Here is a 14,957-nt window from a genome sequence, read left to right as displayed (position 1 = left end):
GTGAGGCCCCATTTGCAGAACTGCATCCAGATATGGGGCCCCAGTGTAGGAGGGATTTGGAGCTGTTGGAGTGGATCTAGAGGAGGGCCATGAAGATGCTCAGGGGGCTGCAGAACCTTTCCTGTGAAGACAGGCTGAGGGAGTTAGGTTTGTTCAGCTTGGAGAAGATAAGGCTCCAGGGAAACCTCATTGTGGCCCTCCATGAAAGGACATGAAAGGAGCTTACAGGCAAGAGGGAGACTGATTTTTTTTCACATGGTGATAGGACAAGGGATCAAGGGCTTTAATCTAGAAGAGGGGACATTTAGACTGGGTGTTAGGAAGAAAGTTTGTGCTGTGAGAGTGATGAGACACAAGAACAGATTGCTCAGAGAGGTGGTGGGTGCCCATCACTGGTGGTGTTCAAGGCCAGGTTGGATGGGGCCACAGGCAGCCTGAGTTGGTGGGTAGCAATCTTGCCCATGGCAGAGGGTTAGAACTGGGTGATCTTTAAGGTCCCCTCCAATCTAAGGCATTCTGTGATTCCATTTGAAAGTGTGGTTTGGGTGAGACCTGATGCCTGGCATTGATAGGGTCAGGAACTCTCAAAAGAGGCATCTGTATGCAAACACTGTGACAGAAGTGTGGAACAGGTTCTGCCTGTGGACAAGCTGTGTTTGGAAGGTTTGATGATAATTATGTTCTTTGTCTCTAGTGACCAGACAGTGGTGGGGAAAAAAATGTTAGTTACCTTGTGTTACTTAATGCAAGTCTCTTCCTGTGCTTCATGCTGCTTGGGAGTTTGTCGTATTACTGGTTGAATATGTATGTGAATTGTCTGCTCTATTGCCAGCCTGTGCCCACAGGCCACGGGAAGACAGTTTTCATAGTATTTGTTGGCTTTTTTCCCCATTCACAAAGTCACAGGTATCCCTAGATCCTGAACGATGGAGGAGGCGTTCCACTTTCTAATGTAAGAAACTTGTTAAATACAGGAAGAGGAGCTTTCCTCAGTCTTGTGACTTCTCATAATATTTTCATGTAATGTATGTTTCATTACAAAAGAATACAGTTATTTTAATAGCTTTTATTTATTGCTGGTAACTAGAATGAGATTATGAAGAGATTGCATTAATTCTTTGATGGACAAGTCAAAATCTGAAGCTCAATGCAATCAGTAGATTTAATGTAACAGTGAAACTATCTATTCAAGGAAAGGAGGTTTATTTCTCTAGATGTCATGACAAAAAGAAAATAGGAAGTACAGTTAGAGACTAAATAATGAAGTGCTGTAAAAGCAGAGAACTTAATTCTATTGTAATATGAGAGATGATCACTGTTCCCTATTTGGAGAAGAAAGTCCTGTTGTGATAATGCTGAAATAGGAGACTGACTCCATCGTGTTATGCAGGTGCTACTACAATGGTTACAAAGCCCTTAATGTGTGAAAATTTGTTACAAGAGAAGTCTACTTGCAGCTGTAAGGGCCCAATCCTGCGGGGTGTGAATTCAAAATAAATTCTTGATCTCTCCCTTGCTGCCAGTCGTGCGAGACTGAAAACAAAACAAAAAATAATTTCATTCAGACGTGTGTTGTCTTTTCTTGAGATTCCCAAGAAGCAGAACTGCACGATAGCTGGGACACCAGTGGGTTACTGAAAACCCAGCACTGTGTTCAGTGAGTTATTTGGGGTTTTGGGCAGAGTGAGAGGACAGTACTGCAGTTGTTTAGTGTAGAACAGAACAATGAAGGTTTGAATCTCTACTTCATGCTTCCGTGTTAGAACTGGATACAAGTTTGGATAGTCAGCATAGAAAGTTGGAATAGGAAGACTGGTGTTAAAGGTCTGTTGATGATGCTTGACTTGTATCCATTTTGCCTGTAATATGGTTATATATTTTTTTCCTGATGGCCAGAAATTATTTTCCATATTTTGAATTATCATGTCCAAATATTTCCAGAGCCACAGAAAGTCAGGCTGTATTATAATAAAACAAGCTTTAGGTGATTAATACTCAACACCGAGTGAATTTGTGAATTTGTTTAAAAAATAAAAAAGTGTCCAAGGGTTGGGGTTTTAAAAAAAAAAAAAAAAAAAAAAAGTAATAGAACATCTGCTCATAGTTTTGAAATGACAGTTTTCTCCTACCTGGAAGGAGAGCAGAGCAACTTCTTTTTGGGCTGAAACAAAGGAAACTAAGATGCTATCCTATTTATTTACTCTAGCTCAGACTTACGGTAGTACTATGGGGGTGTTGTAGATAAAAAGCCAAACAGTGAAAGAAATAACAGAGAGACAAAAGAATGTGTGCACATGCTTTCCCAAAAAGGCTGTTAGCAGTTTTTAGTTCTTGAAAAAGTTCTTAGATAGAAAGATAATACATGGTTGAGAAATCATTCATTCTCAGTATGTATTTATTTGGTAGCATTTTGGTGTTAATAAATAGAATATTTATTACAACAGTAATGAGAATTTACATGATTTTTTTTTTTTTTAAGCGAGAAACTAATCATGCAATTGATCATGCACTGAGTAAATGCAACAGCTTTCACTTACTGTATCTTGACCTGTTGGTTCATCAAAGTCACCAGGAGTACACAGCGGTCCACAGGTTCAGGGAGTGGATTGGCATAGGAGATCTCTATAGTTGCAGCTCTGTTCACTACAACCCGACGAGGAATCTAAATGACAAAGACATTTTTCCCATTATTCACTTATACTTTTCAAGAGTCTCAGTTGAACTGTAAGGAGAGCATCTCTTATATTTGAAGATGAATGAGATATTAATAGGAGTACTGGAATTTAACATGCAGTTGGTGTGTTTTTCTAATACTTGAAGCTGGATTTGGATTAGCTAAATAGTGCTATAGAATCATTAAGGGTGGAAAAGACCTCCAATGTCATCTAGTCCAACCATCCATCTACCACCAATATTGCCTACTAAACCATATCCCTAAGTACCACAGCTACCCTTTCCTTAAACACCCCCAGGGACAGTGACTCCATCATCTCTGGGCAGCTTGTACCACTGCATTACTTCTTTCTGAGAAGAAATTGTCCCTATTGAGCTGCATACAATGTTGTTGTTGTTGTTCTTATGCCACTTCAGTGAAACAGAGCACTGACTACATAGACATATCATTAAATCTGTCTGATATTTGGGTTGGTGTTTTTTCAGGGTGCATAATTAATTAGGGTTAAATTGTTAAAACTATATAAACTGTCCCTGATGTTGATTAGAATTCAGGGTTTAATTCTGGGAGAAGGCAAAATTGGTTGAAGGCAATCTGAACACTTGCCAATAGCTGGAATAAATATGGAACAAAAACAATTTCTGTAAAGTCAAAGCAGTGGAATGTGACTGGGAAAGAAGAACGGTAACAAAACAGATTCCAAGTGGTGTCTCTCATACACTGCCATTTTGAGAAAACATACTTTCTCAGATTAAGCTGGCAAACTTCTGAGAACAGCAGCTGGAACTGCAGTCTAATCTCATGTATTTATCCTCAAGTTCTCATCTTGAGTATTGAGGCTTCATGAAGGCCCTTTAGTTCTTTCTATTTAGGCTATAAGTAAGGGAATTGTTTACCTTAATGATAATGTTTGTATCCTCTAAAATGATTGTCTTCTCCACCAGCAGCTTAACCCCGTGCACGTGCATGACTTCACACAAAGCAGTAATTTGGATCCTTTTGTCGGTAGTCAAGTATTTCCCATAGTAAGCATAAGGGATCTTTAACCGGATATGTTTCTCTGCAATTCAAACGTGTAGGAACTATTACATTCTGAAAGAATACTAAAGACAAGTGAGTGTTTGAAATTATGAAAGAGAGCAGAAGATAAGACAGCAGTGGTCTGTATATTTCTTCCTTGTGTGGCCAGTTGTGCACTTCAGGGTCTTTTTTTCTGATTTAAAGATCTCACTTCACCCTTACAGTTTGGAATGGAGGATTTTGGCCTGAAGGAGAATCTTCTTGTTTGCATTTCACTGTGAGTTTTTACTAGTTAGGCATATAACTATTTGTTCTGTCCATATATCCTATTTGTTTACTTCAGTCAAGAAGAAAGTTTGGGTCAAGTTCAAGAGGTCTTTTTCAAGCATTCTGGTCAGGTACTTATTGTCTTAGTCCTACTACTTTTCTGCTATGTATGGGGTGTGTGTATGAGAAAGGAGGGGAGTGTTTATCTCTGCAGCCCCTGGAGATGAAAAGGATCTTTCATGCAATAGGCTTCTTAATTTCTTTACAGAGTAAGGTGTGTTCCTATATGTATCATAATGATCATGGGCACGTATATCATAGAACTGTTTGAGTTGGGAGGGACCCTGAAAGGTCATCTAGTCCAACTCCCTTGCAATAAAACAGGGACATCGTGTGTTTCTGGTGCTCTAGTATAGCTTTCTTATGTCTTTCCTACACTTTAGCTTCTACTCTGCATTCACATTCAGCTGCCTGGGACTAGCATTCCACCATATGAAGATGTAGCCTTCTTTATAACAACTCACGAGATCTTCACTTCCTGGTTGAACTAGTGAAAGTTTTTAAAGGAAAAAATATCGTGTAAAATCTTGTCATAAACAGTGCTACTGGGAGTTGGAATAAGTCGACATATTGTAAGGCTGATATGGACATTATATCAATGTTTCTTCCTTCTGTTTGCCTTCAGGTCACTTTAAGGGCTAAAAAGAGCTGTAGAAATGCTCCTTGGGGTTATTAGAAGTTACCTTGCTTAGGACCAAGATCCACAGAGGTGTTTGCTTTCAGGATCTCTGCCACTGCTCTCCTGGTGTACAGAACACTTGACGCACTGATGTCCACTTTCACAGTCTTGCGGTCAGTGGATAGGTTATTGAGAATTAAGATGAGGTTAATGTCTTTGCCAAACACTGGAGGTTCAGCCAGCTTGAACTTCCCAGAGATCCCAGGGTTTCTTATTGCCTCTGAAGGTCTTTCATGTGGGGAAGCGGTGTGTCCTTCTGTGATGCGTGATCCAAATATCTTGGCCAAGGCCTTTTTGTACACTCTTCTCTCTTCAGGAGAGCCTGGTTAAACAAGAGAACCAAGTAAAATTCATACTTTTTTTTTTTTTTTGCCATAGGGCCTCCTCTATCTAAAAGCTATCAGAATGACAAAGGGTCACAGCTCTGGATTGCCTAGAAATATGAAATACCTGAAAGTTCCTCGTATTTTTAATAGTCTTTTTTTTTTTTTTTTTTTGCATGAAAATAATAAATATAATGTAATAAGGTGAATAAGTCACTGAAATGAAATATCATGCGTTTGTTGATGGGTTTTTTTGTATGCAAGATTTCTTTTTCTTTGTTCAGAATATGCAGTAGTATTGGTGTCACTGCTGATCTCATGATAACCAGCCTCTGTATTAAATGTGGTTGCGCTAAAACCTTGCAGAGGGAAGTATTGAAATACGGCCACTGATTCTGAAGCCTTAACTCTTATTTAAAGACACATCTCCCTTCAGAAACCAGGCATCTAAAAATATTCCTGCAAACATGGTTAAGCGGTTTTTAACAATTGTTCTTTCATTTTCTCAAGTGCAGATGAATGACACGTGCTAACTTTCCTGTTTCCCAACTCTTTTGTTTTCAGAATCCAATACTGTTAAGACTGAGTCTACAGAGAGTGCAAACACATAGCAGCTGGTTAGCTGATGGCTGGATGTCAAAGTAGAAGCACCAGAGAGCATAGTCTGAAAAAGTCAGACAGGAAGGCTGAGTCACCACTCATGGGAGCAGGGTAAAATGGGGTCTTCAAAAAGAAAAGATGAAGAGTTGGAATGGACACAGTAGAGTTTGAGAGAAACTGAATGTGTGGTCATATGAGGGATAGATGTCTAGAATTAGAAGGCTGGTTTAAGGTAGTTAATTAGAGACTTGGTGGTTGTCCTCACCCTTCTGCCAGGTAAATGAGAACGCTACTATTTACTAATCTAACAACTTCCAGTACTGCAATCAATGGACTCTTTAGGACTTTTTATGTAAACTTGGATTTGTCTGCCTCTGCTAGTAAAACACAGAGTTCTGGTTTTTTTTGTATATATTTCATTTTGCAATTTTGTGTGAGAGACTGAAGCATCTGTCGTAGTAAGGATGCCAGCAAGTACACAAAAACAAAAATATAATACTTGCTGTATTAGGAAAGTCGTCTGACAACAGAAATATTTTCTGAAGGAATCTGAGAAATACCCAAGCTAAACAGGTTACCCATCCTATCACCAGGAGTTCAGAAAGGGATAAATTATGATAATAAACTTTACCTTCTGGATATTTGTAGTTATAAGTGATATCCACACGGGAATTGCTGCCAACAGCTTTGGTGCTGATAAACCTGCCAATTATTTCAGTATCACAATAAACCCTTTTCTTTGTTCCATCACTGTATACAATCCATCTGTTGCAATCAGCATTCACCTCTGTGTACACAAATAAGGTGTCGTAATCCAGGTCTACATCACCTTCTTTGATGGCTACGACAGATGCAGGGCCACACTGGAATAATCCTAAAGCATGAAAAAAAGTGTCAGACTTGATTAAACCTACTCAGTTTGGGGAAGGAACGTTAAGTCATTACACTGTTACCTTTGCTTTGTTCCTGTGGAGTTGCATCTAAAACCTGCCATCCATTGTATCGTGTTCCCAGATCTGGGCGAATGAACCAGCTTTCATTCCAGACATGATAATCCCTAGAGACAGAGTACAATGTCTAGAAAGCATAGCAATATAGAGGCACATAGACTCACAGATTGAAAGGTGTAGGGAATTTTTTTTTTTTTTTTTTAAGATTGTTTAAGACATAAGTTGTCTATTTACAGCAGCTCACTGCTTTTTATGAAGTACAGATTTACTGCCTGCTGTTGAGTTGTAGGCCTCCGTAATAAAAAGAGAACAACAGCATTGAGCATGTGGAACTGAACAGTTTACTTTGGGGGAAATAGGAAAAATTTAGGCCTTTGATATGGGCCGTGTTTGGGGACTGGGCTCAGTAACATTCAAATGTGAGAGCTACATGTTAAAAATAAACTTGGGACAGCTATACTCAAATTATTCATAAAGTTTAATAGTTCATCTGTAGTTGTGTGCAGCAGGAAAAAAGCTGGGAACAGCATGTGATTAGACTGATCCTTCCCCTGATGTACCTGCCTAGTTTCTAGCAGTCAGAAAATTAGGGACTTTCTGAACCAGAAGTAACATTGAAGAGGAGAACCTCTCTTGACCTGCTGGCCACTCTTTTTTTTTTTTTTTTTAAATGATATCCTGAGGGATAGCATTGTCCATCTCGGCCATAAAGGCACACTGCTGGCTTATGGTCAACCTAATGTCCACCAGGACACCTAGGTCCTTCTCTACAGAACTCTCTTCCAGCAGGTCAGCCCCCAACCCCTACTGATGCATGCAGTTATTTCTCCCCAGGTGTAGGACCCTGCACTTGCCCATGTTGAACCTTGTAAGGTTCCTCTTTATCTAATTCTCTAGCCTGTCCTGGTCTTGTTGAATGGCAGCACAACCTTCTGCTGTGTCAGCCTCTCCTCCCAGCTTTGTATCATCAGCAGACTTGCTGAGTGAACACTGAGTGAACATTCTGTCCCTTCATCCAGATCACCAGTGAATATGTTGAACAAGACTAGACCCAGTACCGACCCATGGGGAATACTGCTAGCTACAGGCCTTCAAGCACCATCAATCACAAACCTCCAAGTTCTGCCAATCAGCCAGGTCTCAATCCACCTCACTGTCCACTCATCTATTTCACGTTTCCTAAGCTTACCTAGAAGGAGACAGTGTCAAAAGCCCTGCTGAAGTCAAGATAGACAACGTTTACTGCCCTCTGCTCATTTATCCAGGCAGTCACAAAATCACAGAATGCTACCAAATGATCAAGCACGATTCTCCCTTGCTGAATGTGTGTTTACTACTCCTGATAACCTTATTTTCTTCCACCTGCAAATTGTATTTGAATTGTTATCTCTTCTTCTGCTCCTGTAAAGTGGAAGGCTATTTAAAGGAGTGCTGGAAATCTTACTGGGGAGGCTCTTATGTCCCTAAGAAGGATGACATTCAAAGCTGAGAAACATAGGCTTTGAATGTGTGATGAAAGAAAGTTATTGTAGCAGTAAACTAGTTAAGAGTGTGGAAGGCACAGAGTTGCATTATCATGGACAGGCTGCTTAAGAGTTAATAAGTAAGAGACTTTGAATCTGGTACATTGTCAGTGGAAGCATTTTACATTTTCATGAAAGTTGCAGTTAGTTTGAAGTATGGGACTGAAAAAAAAAATGTTTTTTTGTTTGTTTGAAGTAAATGTTTCCACAAAACAATGGAATATGGTTTTATATGACATTCTAACTGGTTGGGAGATGCAAAAACTTATATTTACCATGTGGAATCCTTGCTGGTATTAAGACTTTTTCCAGAGCTGTCGTAGTACTTATCAATGCTTAGGTTTCTATCCACATCATGGGCAGAGTTAAAATTGGAAACCAAACGAGTTGGAATCCCCAAGCACCTCAGAACTGAAATACATTAAAAACAAACAAACAAAAGACGAGAAAAAAAAAAAAAAAACACTTTTGTAATAGATTATAATAGTGTCTGAGATTTAAAAAAGTTATCAAAATATTTGATTCTTCAGGATGCCTTCAAAGCACTGTTCCTCTTATCTAATTAACTGCTTTGTCATTTTGAAAAAACCCGAGGTCACGAAGTGGCTCTGTTTCACCACAGCCCTTTACCCTCAATGCTTACCTGTACACATCACACCTGCAAACACCCAGCACTGGCCGTATTGAACAGGCTTGTAGTTATCCTGACACCATTTCTGGAGGATTACTACGCTGCCATCCCATCTGGATGGATTCTCGTGTGAATGGAAACTTCCTTGCCACTTTCCCAGGAGAACTCCATTATCATTATCATTTCCATTGATCTAAAAATGGACAGAACAGGCAAAAGCAGTTGTGTGTAATATACCATATATAGGGTAACTAATGCGTTCTGCTTTTGTGTAGAGTAAGTTGTCTATTTCTTACCATAGAGCTGATGACTCGGCCCACATATTTAGGATCTCCTCTTCGAGATACATCAACAGCTGGATCCTGACGATAGTATAGACTCAGATCAAGCATGGTGAGACAGGTGTTTAGGAGCTTATCTTGAAACTGTGATAAGGTAAGAGAAATTTTTAAGAAAATAGTTACACTAACATGATCAGAGCACATTCCACTACAGTTCCTCCTATCTGAGGTATTCCAGACCAAAGATTATAGGGACCGTCAGGCATAAAGTCAGTAGTGTGCTATTGGCTAAAGCCAAGGGTATCTAAACAAACCCTTAGTTTGGCACAGTGCCTTTGTCCATCAGAAGAAATGACTTCTGTAAAACTAAAACTGGCAAGCTTATTCTGTCTGCATTTACTGGATTCCCTGGAATTATGTCAATGTCATTTCTAGCCAGTTGTAACTTCATTAAAAACAGTGGGTGTCTTGGAGCCCCATGAGAATATTTTCATTTGTACTGTGGATGCTCTGCTCACAGATAAGCTCTATAAATGTATTTGGAGCTCACAGTACTTGTAGAAGTCAATCCTAGCTGCAGTGCTGTGCTAAGCTCTCAAGCCAAAGTCATGCTAGGCACACAGTGAGCACATCACAAGCAGAGCCAGCCAGGTTTGTCCAGTTTGCATATAAATATGTATTACTTATCAAAGAAGCAAACAGTGGTAAGTAAAAATGAACTTTCTACAGCTTACCTGTCCGTAGTACCATCCTCTTGCTTCAATGTACTTTGCATTGCCCACAAAGATAATTCCATTTTCATTTAGAACATATTCCTGTCTCTCGTTTTCATTAGCTATGTAGACATCATCACCTGAAAACCAAGTTGTACATGCTTTTACACTTAAAATGGGGAAAACTTGCAACCTTTGAAAAATGTTTCTATCATGATCTGAAGTGTGGAATTAGCTTTACTATTTGGAAAACCACGTCTCAGTGTTATAACTCCGTTAACATGTGCAGTTCAGTGAAAATTCTTTGTTATTGTATATAGGAAGGGGAAAAGAAAGAAAAAAAAAAAAAAAGCATGTTATTACTGTGACTGTTTTCCTCAATTTTAGTATAGCCTTTTTGTATTATTGCCTGTCTTTATGTTTCAATTTTGTGAGGAAGATGGGAAAAAAATCCCAGCTGGCTCTCTAGAGTTTTATTCTTTGTTAGAGTAGTTAGAAATAGAAAAGACATCTGAAAATAATCATGCAGATAATATTTTCCTTTATTTTTCAGTCACGTTCATCTTGTTTTAAAAGTCTCAAACAAAGATCTCTACTTGCCTGATCCAAACAACTATCAGACTGTTATTAGGAGAGCCTGTTGAACTGTTCTCTGATTGCATTGCTACTCATTGGTTGCCCTACTCTATGATACAGTGCGTAGCTTCTGCAGGAGCATTGGCTTCCCACAGATTTTTAGGTTGATTTGTTCTCTCTTTATGTAGTACTATCTGCTTGGATCTGTGTTTAATATCATAATATTGAAAATTATTTTCAGAAACTTCAGGATTTAAGAAAATATTTATAAAAGTCTTCTGTTCTATTGAGTCAACTTTTTTACCTTCCTAAGGGAACTTCCCTTCCCTTTCTTCCTGCAAGTAAAAAGATTGTGTCAGAATCCCAGAATGGCTGAGGCTGCTAGTATCTTGAAGAGATTTCCCTTTATTAAAGCTTCGTAGAGACATTTAATATTAAAACATCACTTCATACTTCAGTGAATTAATAAGTTTATTGTTAATTTTACCATTCTTAGAAGATGGAATTTCCTGTTTCCAAATTCTGTATCTTTAGAAATGTGAAATTAATTGCTTCCTGTTGGGTAAACTAAAAATTTAAGTAGTTTTTTTTCCTATCCAGAAGGCTTTTTGTGTTTTCAGTCATGGTAGTAACACTGCTCTGAACACATAATACTCCATAATTCCTGTTTAGGAATGATTAACTGAAAGAATAGCCCAAGTGAGGTCACATTAGCTTCTTGTGCAGTGATATAAATATTTATACATCTGAGGAGGTGTTTCCTCTTATGCAGTTTAAGATTGCATTTGTCTTTTCAGGGACATTTTACTGTGGTTCTCGCTTGACCTGTAAGTTTTTCCATATCCCTCATGATTTCCATCTGAAGCCCTGACTGCTTTAAGTATTCATTTACTGATATTACAGTGTATGAATTAATTCCTGTCTTTTCCAGTTTAATGACTAAGCACCTATGTGGAAATGTATCTACAGACAGTCATTTGCAGGGAACGTAATTTTTCTATTTCCCTTTTACTATGGCACTTCCTATAGTGGTAATGTATCCTCAAATTGAATCTGTTCCTATCTCTCAGGAGCAGCAGCTTATTTAGCCACACCTTTCTTGGAGGATACTTGTTTTTGTTTAGCAGTGGTCATTGCATGGTCAGGTAAATCTGGAGGGCTTTTCTACGAAATCATTAGTTTCAGATTATAAGGACATAGCTTACTTTATCATCTGGAAACAATTTCTCTTGTCTTACAGGCTCTCTTAATCGTAGAGTGATATAGTTTAATGCTAATCTAGGTTTCTGTCATGTATTTGCAAAATCTGAGTTTGGGAATTTGCATTTCTCCTGCAGCATGCTGAGGCTGCAGAAATTAAAAATGGGAGCAGCAAGAGAAGGCCCTTTTCAACCCACGATGAAGATATGGGAAGTACCAGTCTTCACATTAATCCTCTACCAGTTCTTATAAGGATAGTTGGGCTACTATCTCTGCAGATAACATGTACAAGAGCAGTATTGCTTTGATTTTGGTGTGAGTAAAGGGCATTACTGTATGCTTGCTTTATTTTCTGAAATGTGCATGCGCAAATGAAAGTCTGTTAGCTCTTATCTACAGAATATGTGATCTGCTCAGTCCTGAAGACAGTCTGTAATGTCATCCCATAGAGAACATTTCATTAAAAAGGTGAGAGAAGGTGGTGCATTTTTAATGTAGTGAAACAAGATCTGTAAATGCATAGCTGAGATATAGCAACCCAAAGAAAGCAGCTTGAAGGAGCAAGCTAATAGATCAGTTACATTCAAGAGAAAAGTCATCAGTACCTACCTGGGCACCAAGGATTGAAAAGAATCACAAACTGCCCCAGGAATCTGGAGAAGATCTTGTTCCCTGAGTTTACCTGGAGGATGAGATTGTATCGTCCAATGATGGCATTAGCTGGGCTAGATATTATAAAGGTCATATGTCCAGACTCGCTGGGTCCCTGGGCAGCACTCCAGCCACTTGCTCCCACCTCAGAGAGGTTAAATACAGCCCTTGTACGATGAGATTCTGAGGGGGCTGGTCCTGCCAGAAAGATGAGGCAATTAGTTTACATTCTAAAGGGTTACTTTGGTATTAACTTCACACTTAGGCTACAGAAGTTCCACAGAAGGGAACATATTGTGGGGGGAAGAAGTGTTAGAAATGCACAAAGAAAAATTGCATCTCTAAGCATAATAGTAAGTTGGCAAAATAGAAGGGAGAAACACCATCCAGAGGGACTTGGACACACTGCAGATATTGGGTACATGAGATTCTTGTGAGGTTTAACAAGGTCAAGTGTAAATTGCTGCACTTGGGTTGAGGCAATCCTGGATGCACACACAGACAGAAGAACTCGTTGAGAGCAGCCCTGCTGGAGAAGGACTTGGGAGTCCTGCTGGATGAAAAGTTAGATGTGAGCCAGCAGTGTGTGTTTGCAGCCTGGAATGCCAATAGCATCCTGGGCAGCATCAACAGAGGGCTGGCAGTAAGCAGGGAGGGGATTGTCCCCATTTACTCTGCCCTCATGAGGCCCACCCCCTGCAGTACTGCATCCAGGTCTGTGGTCCCCAGTGTAGGAGGATGTGGAGTGGGTCTGGAGGGTGACAAAGATGCTCAGAGGGCTGGAACACCTCTCCTGTGAAGACAGGCTGAGGGAGTTGGGCTTGTTCAGCTTGGAGAAGATAAGGCTCCAGGGAAACCTCATTGTGGCCCTCCAGTACATGAAGGGAGCTTACAGGCAAAAAGGGGACCAATGTTTGCATGTCTGATAGTGATAGGACAGGGAGGAATGGCTTTAAACTCTCCAGAGGCATTCAAGACTGGGTTGAATGGGGTTCTGGGCCCTGATGGGTGGCAACCAGCCCACGGCAGGGGGTTGGAACTTTAAAGTCCCCTGCAATCTAAGCCATTTTGTGATAATAAGGGGAAGCTAGAAGGAATAGTGCACTACAGCATTATGTGTGGAGTAATCTAAGGGAGCATTACCTATTTCAGTGACAAAGGCTAGGCTCTCCCCAGGGTGTTTTTGTCTGTTGAAGTACAGAGTAATACTGAAGGGTTGTCCACGCCTCACAGTCAGCTCAGTGTTGGCATATTTGTCAGTATGGTGTGCACTTGCATTTACTGAAGGCTGCCAGCTAATATGTGTTGGTTTCAATTCTGTAAATGAAGAGAAAATATTAAGAAGCTGACAGCATGAGAACTCATTTCCTGCCAAGTAGAACAATGAGATTGGTGAGAGCAGTTATCTTTTATTGGAAGAAGGACAGATAAAGAGCAGATGGCCAACTAAATTGATGAAGTCTAGTGGTTAATAACAGAAAAACTGTGCTTGTATTTTGTTGCTGGGCAGTCATACACCAAAATCACAAATACTTCCTATATAGTACAACGTGCTGTTTTATGACTGAAAAATTTATGGAAGCAAATCACTGTCTTCTCAAAGTCAGCACCAAATAAAGTGGCTAGTAGCCACTCTACAATTTATAATGTATATACACTCTACAAAAAATGCAATCTACAATACACTCAACGTATGTGTTTTAATTTTCCAGAAATGTCTGTTGGGATGTCTTACCTTTCCTGCTTAAATTTTGGTGCCACCTGGACTAGAGTATGGAAAGATGCATGGTGAGAGATGATCTGTCTTTAATGAATGGATAAGAAATAGTTGTGGACATATTAGCAGTATCTAAAGGGGGGAACTGTAAGAAATAAGGGGACAAACTGACTAGAGGGGTCTGCGGTGATAGGACAAGGGGAAATAGCTTCAAACCAAAAAAGGAGATATTTGGATTGAATATAAGGAATATGTTTTTTTACAATAAGGGCAGTGAGGCACTGACACAGGTTTCCCAGAGACGAGGTGATGGACGCCCCATCCCTGGAGACACTCAGAGTCACAGTTGAGGGGGTTTGAGCTCCTGATCAAACTATGGGTGTCTCTCTTCATTGCAAGGAGTAGGACCAGATGGCCTTTAAAGATTCCTTTCAGCTCAGACGATTCTATAATACACTGGATCTTTTGATGCACAAAGTCATCTGGCTAAATTTAGCACTGTCCAAAATCACAAGTGGACAGTTGGGGTTACTGTTCTAGCAGGTTTTACCTTCGTCATGTCCTAGAGTAATTCTGATGACTTCTAATGTGCTTGGAGTTCTTTGATAACAAGCGTCCTCCTTCACACATCCTCTTATCACAGTCTATTGTATAAAATCCACAAAGCAGTGTTTGCCACCTTAAAAGCTATACTAGCATCGAAGCATATATGCTTAATGAATACGTGCATTATGTACGCAAGCATATATATACCATAGTAGCATAAAAGCAAGTATGTATATGATTCTCCTAGCAGGAATGTTTTCCCTTCTCTTGCTCATGCCTCAATGCAATGCTCAAAGTGGGAAAGGATGGATTAAGGCCTGTGGCACAATGCCGTATTATGGTTGAGATCTTTAGACAAGCTTCCAGTTCTGTCTCATACCATAAGCACAGCAACGAAGTACTAAGTCAGAACTGCAATGATATAGCTGCATCTTAAAATACGATCGACATACAAACTTTGAAGAAAGATTAAGAGCAAGATCTACTTTAATCTGACAAAAAAAAAAAAAAAAAGTATAAGAATTCAAGAGAATTCAAGAGAGAAGA

General features: G+C 39.6%; 1 protein-coding gene across 1 annotated transcript; it reads right to left on the bottom strand.

Moving 5' to 3' along the window:
- Positions 1–598: 598 nt before the first annotated feature.
- Positions 599–14,424, bottom strand: LOC116228011 (protein-glutamine gamma-glutamyltransferase 6-like). The gene is made up of 13 exons (XM_090152368.1): positions 14,416–14,424; positions 13,292–13,532; positions 12,107–12,346; positions 9,743–9,861; positions 9,024–9,152; positions 8,740–8,920; positions 8,372–8,507; positions 6,577–6,680; positions 6,255–6,497; positions 4,705–5,022; positions 3,571–3,734; positions 2,538–2,662; positions 599–1,533 (listed from the first exon to the last, which is right to left on the bottom strand). The coding sequence occupies exons 1-13, from the start codon at positions 14,422–14,424 to the stop codon at positions 1,383–1,385; spliced, it is 2,160 nt and encodes a 719-aa protein (XP_090008494.1). The 3' UTR covers positions 599–1,382.
- Between the last annotated feature and the right edge of the window lie 533 nt (positions 14,425–14,957).

This window comes from Phasianus colchicus, chromosome 17 (assembly GCF_987193195.1).
Source record: "Phasianus colchicus chromosome 17, bPhaCol1.hap1.1, whole genome shotgun sequence".
NCBI lineage: Eukaryota > Metazoa > Chordata > Aves > Galliformes > Phasianidae > Phasianus > Phasianus colchicus.
Note: the sequence above shows the minus strand (reverse complement) of the source record. Positions and strands in the feature narration are given on the sequence as shown.

Bases quoted from the DNA above. Each gene is read 5' to 3' on its own strand.
- LOC116228011 (XM_090152368.1), bottom strand. The intron at 9,153-9,742 runs GTAAGCTGTAGA...ACCTTATCACAG, and splicing joins GAGGATGGTACTACGGACAG to TTTCAAGATAAGCTCCTAAA. The intron at 5,023-6,254 runs GTAAAGTTTATT...TTGTTTAACCAG, and splicing joins TAACTACAAATATCCAGAAG to GCTCTCCTGAAGAGAGAAGA.